This window comes from Lathamus discolor, chromosome 2 (assembly GCF_037157495.1).
Source record: "Lathamus discolor isolate bLatDis1 chromosome 2, bLatDis1.hap1, whole genome shotgun sequence".
NCBI classification, from domain to species: domain Eukaryota; kingdom Metazoa; phylum Chordata; class Aves; order Psittaciformes; family Psittacidae; genus Lathamus; species Lathamus discolor.
The window spans coordinates 51574373-51580372 of NC_088885.1; the positions used below are offsets into that span (position 1 = coordinate 51574373).

General features: G+C 45.5%; 1 protein-coding gene across 5 annotated transcripts in view; it reads right to left on the reverse strand.

The window, feature by feature from the left end:
* The window catches only part of RBM33 (RNA binding motif protein 33), a 104854-nt gene extending 100329 nt beyond the window's left edge, over positions 1–4525 (reverse strand). For 3 of the 5 annotated variants that reach the window (XM_065666809.1, XM_065666808.1, XM_065666807.1), the window contains exon 1: positions 4270–4525. In XM_065666809.1, the coding sequence (XP_065522881.1) occupies positions 4270–4297 (28 nt within the window). In that variant the 5' untranslated portion in view covers positions 4298–4525. The remainder of the gene's footprint in view (positions 1–4269) is intronic. The other 2 variants (XM_065666810.1, XM_065666811.1) reach the window with 1 other exon arrangement.
* Positions 4526–6000: the final 1475 nt, after the last annotated feature.

The window sequence follows — 6000 nt, forward strand, 5'->3', positions numbered from 1 at the left end:
ACATGGTCCCCAACTAATGTATTTCATGCTTTCTTTCCAAATTACTCTATGGAGTTTAAATTCCTCAAAGAGACAAAGTAGAAAATTTCCACAGAAGTTATTTTTACCTTCTCAAAAACAATTTTCTTTTTAGAGAGTTTGTTATGATGCAAAGCAACCCACTAACAATAAGCAAGAAGAGAACTATGATATGCTGTCTGGAACCATCAAGCCACAAAAAAAAAAAAAAAAAAAATTGAAAAAAGAACCAAAACAACTCCAAAGTCTCCTTGGCTTTGACATTTTTAAAATGTTTTTCCAAAGCAAGTATGTTTTCAAAGTCCTTGCCTCACAAATGTTGAACAGTGAATGATGGCCAAGAGCTTAAATGAAATCCACATGAAAGCTCCCAAATGGCTTTGGACACTGATGAGAAACTGCAACTCTCCAGAAACTCTCCAGTATCTTTCATAGTCACCAAAAGTTACAGTAAAAACAGAGGCTGCCTTACAGCAGAATATAACACAGGACCAAACACATTACTTGGAGGTTTTTTGGCCAAGTCACTAACAACCATCTTCTTAAATTATTCTGGAAAACAAGTTCTATGTGACCTAAAATCTGAGGTTGAGTATTTCATACAACAAAGCATGGTTTGGATTTTGTAAACACAAGTGATAGTATGCTTAATTTAGATGACCTGAGAGAACATTCAGAATAATGAGACTTTCAGTGAAAGCTTGTCAAAGAAGCACAGAGATTAAAAATTGCTACAGTTTAAAGCAAATTTGCCTGCCACAAGCTCATTCAAGCAGTAATGGGTTTTGGCACTAGTCCTTAGCTGGTAGAGTAGCCTATGACCATATATTTTTATTTCATGGCTGCAAATGCTATAGGCCTTTGACACTGAAAGAGTTCTACTGTAATATGCACACACTAAGTTACAGTGACCAACTGTATCAGTCCACCTAACAAAGTAGGCTGCAATACCCAGAGAGATGAAAATACAGCCAGCACTCCACACACTTTCATCTAGGCACAAATGCAGAATCTGTTTCCAGCCCGTGTATGCTACTGTTGAACAGCCTGAAGCACAACAAGTTCAACTGAATTTGTCACGCTAGAGAATTTTTAGTACATCTTTGAATTTGACAGTGACCCACAACACAGAGAAAGGTGATTGCTGTGCTAGCAGTATAAGCTTTTCCAATTTTTATCAATAGCTTCACAAGGTTTTTAAAGCCACTGCATTGCTGAAAGCACAACAGCAGCCCTTACAGTACTTAAACTGATGACAGCGCAATTCAAGCTGGAGGAATAACATAACAGGCTCAGAGGTAGAGAAACATCCATTCAGCTACTCTTGGTACAGGACCTCCGGCAGGAATATGAGGTAGACACATATAGACAGAGCCCTCTTCAGCTCCTCCTCCACCCCTGTCATGATTCATACCCCAAGAATATCTACACTAAAAGTCTGGTGGAGTACTGCAGTTCATCAGAAGTTAATTAATCTGAAAGGAAGAAAACTTACAAATAGTTTTCCCTTACTTCAGTATGACCAGCAAGATACATGCTCCTTGCTTTGTTTTAGTAATGGTCTGTTGTTTACCCCACAACCATCTCTCCCTAAAAAGCTTAAAATCTAGCTGTAAGCCAATTGCAGTGAACACCAAGAAAAGAATGTCAGCATCCACACAACACAGTTATTACATTATACTATAAGCAGATGATCACTAAATCATAGGACAGCCCAGGTTGGAAGGGACCTTGAAAGACCATCTGGTCCAACCTTTGTGGGACAGGAAGCCTAGATGAAATAATTTATCTAGCACCCTAGTCCAATCACATCTTGAAAACCTCCAGTGACGTAGACTTCATTATGTCCCTGGAGGTTTTTCCAGTGACTGACTGTTCTCTATGTAAAAACAGAATTAAAACAGTATTCCTTTTATCAAGGGAAGCCTCTCCTGATGCAACTTGTAGCCATTGATCCTTGTCTTCTCCATGTGGCTCCTTGTGAATAGAGGGCTTCTACTCTCTTTACAGCCACCCTTTGAGTAAGATTATGTTACTCAACATTCAACATGTTTGCTCTGACTCTGTTTTTACATGACAGCCAAGTTTGGGAACTGCTGTCTTAACCATATCAGTAGACTAACAAGCAACTATAAGCTCTTAAAGTCCCTTGTCATTACTAGCACACACACCTTGAACTTCTACAGTTCAATACAGCCATTCTAGAATTAGAAGTAAATTGAGTCAGGCTACATAGCAAAGGAATTTGTGAAGTTACATGAAGCTCCCAGATACCACCACCTGAAAACTTTCCAGTTTATGTTTGTGAAACCTATCACAAAAAAGCCTTTACCTTCACCCTTAGAAAACTTAGCTTCACCAACAGATGGTCACAAAAGTACATACAAATACTTTATTCTTATGAATCAAGCCTGTATTCCCCAAAAGCCTAAAAGCTTGTAAATAACCAGTGAATCCAGAAATGCTGTCCAACAAATCACCCTCCTTCCATCAAACATATCTAAATGTTCAGCCAACACAGCCATTTCACTTTCTTTTTCAGCCATGCAACACAGCCTTACAGAAAATTTAAACTTTAATCTACATCTTCAAAGCCAAAACTTGCTCATGCTACCCTGCAATGTCATCAAATTAACACTCTATTTACCTTCTCAAGACCTATTTTGTACTATTTTACCAATTATTAGAGCCTTAAAAACAAATAAAAAAACCCCACACCAAAACAAGGTGCTGGTATCGCCATATTTTAAAGTCTTTTCGTCTCCCCCAAAATATAAAAAAACCACTAAATTCTACAGTTAAAACTTCAACTGATCAAAAACATTTAAGACAGACAACCACTTACTCCTGGTCTTTTTTCCCATTTGTGAGTACCACTGACTTGGGATAGTAGTCCCTTTCCAAGAAGAGTTGCATACACCACTCCTGTAAATTCTAAGCTTTTTTACTGTGTCTTAGAAATGTATTTGACAACTTCAAACAGGAATTTTCCTTGACTAGTCATATGGCCGTAAGTGTGTGACACCACTTAGTTTCTTCATTAATGCAAGCGCTGCATAGTGACCATCTAGGCTAGACAAACACTGTTTATATGGGGCAACGATTGTATTTATAATTTGCACCATTTATTGATAAGCAGTGTTAATGCTGAACAAACTGCTTGTGCCCACTTAGTACAAAGGGACCTAACTCATGGCTAAACACGTACAGTACTCCACAACTAAAAACAAATAGTCTTGAAACTGCGGTTTCACCACTTCATTGAAGGTTGTTTGCTGCATATACCTTTGTACATGAAGGCGCATTCAGTTGCCTCGCAGTAGTTTTAAACACAAGAATCAAAAGGACTCAAAAGTGACACTTTATTTAAATTACTGTCCTCATAATAGTACAAAATCTCCCAGAAGCAGAACATCCGTACAAACTTTGCTTCCACATCACATGTAACTCATCTGAACCACAGGCTCTAGCACCAAGGTTTTTTGTAAAATAACTAACATTGCAACATATTTAACAACATTAAAACAGTGCCCAAGATATTAAGATATTTACTGTTTTACCCATCAGTGCTGTCCTTCCTAACCTTCTCCCCAAACTCAACTCCTAAACTTGAGAATTTCTTTGTGATATTTAGCTTTAATAAGAAGTTTAATTGTGTGTATGTACATTGTAGCCAATTAAGCTAACAATGCAAACAATCTGACCACTTTGGTGAGTGATCACACGGTTGAGCCATGCTCTTCTTCATTACACCTACTTACAGAACACAAACACAGACTAAAATCAACACACTTTTGTACAGACAAGGGTAAATGGATTAACTGACAACTTTGACCAGCCTTTATCAAAAAAGTTCTTCCTAGTGAAAGCAAGGCCAACAGCAACACGGGCCCTGCCCCAGCCGAGGGAACACAAGAGTTCCCACCAGCGCACGACGCCGACTCCCATCAGCAAGAGCGGAGCCCCTAAGGCCTTGCGGAGCCTGAGGAGCTCCTGTTGCCCCGCGGCAGCACGGGGCTCACCCTACCCGCGCCCCGCCGGCGCAGCTGGCCGCGCCCGCCCAGGCAGAAGACCGAGAGGTGGCGGGGTGCACGGGCGGCACCGCCCCAGGAAGGCCGCGCAGCCCACGGCTCCCTCAGCCCCGCCGCCCCGGCCAGGCCTCTCGCCGCGGCTCTAGCCGGCCCCGCTCCCACAGGCTAAGCCGCAGCGCTCCGAACCCCCGGCGCAGCCCTGCAAGGCCGTGACACCCACCTGCGCCTCCTCCTAGGGCGGCAGCCATAGCTCTTCGTCTTGCCCAGGCGGCGGCGGCGGCTCCCAACGGCGGGGAGGGGGGGAACGCGGAACGGGAAGAGGCTCGGATTCAGCGCCCGGCGGTTCCCCCTCCCGCCGCCCCTCTGCACGCACTCACCACTGAAGAACAACAAACTACCACAACATGGCGGCGGCCGCCACCACCGCTGTCGCTGTCGCCACCGCCCCCGCGCTGCATCATGGGATGGCGGAGGACCGGTCCCTCCCTCTCGGGGAGGGCGAGCAGCGGACGCCGCTGGTTGGCCAGACAGGGCCCAGGAGCTCCGTGCGCGGCCATCGTCAGCGCCCTCTGCACATGCGCTGAGCCACCTCCTGTCTGCTGCGCCTGCGGGCAGGGCTGGGCGGGAACGCGCATGTGTCACTGTGGAGGGGCTGGAACGCGCACGCGCGCGGGGGGCGGGGAGGGCCGTGGTGCGCGGTGTAATGGCGGTCGGGCCGCAGACGTGCAGCAGCCGCCTCGGGCCTTGGGTCCGAGATCTGCGCAGGGGCTCTCGGGAGCCACCGTGGAGCCGTGCTCGGGGGGCTTCTGCACCGTGCCCAGGGTTCTTGCGAGCAGGCCCTGGTGGCCTGGGCCTAGCGCTCCCCCACCCCCCGTCACAGTGGAGCAGGCTCGCCGGCCCTCAGGGAGGCTGCTGTCCGCCGCTTGGTTGCGGTGCCTTCGCCTAGCCGGGACCAGTAGCAGGGAGTGGGAACGGGAGGAAGGGGCAGCTTGGCAGCGTTCGCACACCTCCCTGATACGGATCTGTAGATGTCTTTGCCAAAGGGGCTGCTCGCAGTACCCCCAAAATGCCAGGTGCGCGTTGGGCACCACTGAGGCTTCACTAGGTCGTGGGGCCAGCTGCTGCTCCTAAGCTGAGCTGCCTCTTGTGTCGGAAAAAAAACCATGAGTTAATGGGATTAAAACACACTATGAAAAGGACAATTTGGGCTATGTTAAGGGCATGCGTAGTCTTTCACCTTTTGAGCGTACAGGGAGGTTTGAGCTTGCATAAACTAAAGAGTTCGGGCCATGTAATTTTTGCTTCACTGAACGTGGGTGCTTTACACGGTGTTACATCCTAAATCTGTTTACACTGTTACAGTCATCCTAAATTCCAGTGCAAGCTGGAAGTCCTTTTCTGTTACCTCTCCCTGAGCGCATCCCTCCTGGCTGCCTGGCAATGTGCTGCCCTTCTCCTTTTCAAAGGACCCAGTGATCATGTGGCTGTAGAGTAGTTCAGTTTGGATCACTGATCCCACAGAAAAGTAATTCTCCAAAAAGAGTTTTCCTTTTGAGTTTCCTTCCCACCTTTTAATGGGGAAGTCAGAACTTTGGCATTCTGCACGTGACAGATCAAACACAGAATAAAATTGTGCCTTTACATAAAACAAACTTTTAGGTTACACTACTTGCAAAGAAGCCAAATCTGATCTGAAACAGTTTAGTGGAGCCTCCTGTAACAAGACTAGTTGAAGGGAATGGCAAATCTTTCCCAGGTGAACAACTCCTCATGGAAATAATTAACAATGTTAGTATTTAAATTATCGATGTTACCTGATTAAACCCTTGCTATGAGAATAGGGAAGTTCTCATGTCACTTTGTTCTGGGCTCTCTGCAGACTTACCTCATTTGGTCTCATTTTTCAGGTTTTCTTCACATCTGTACAGCTAGACATTTATTCTTTACATAT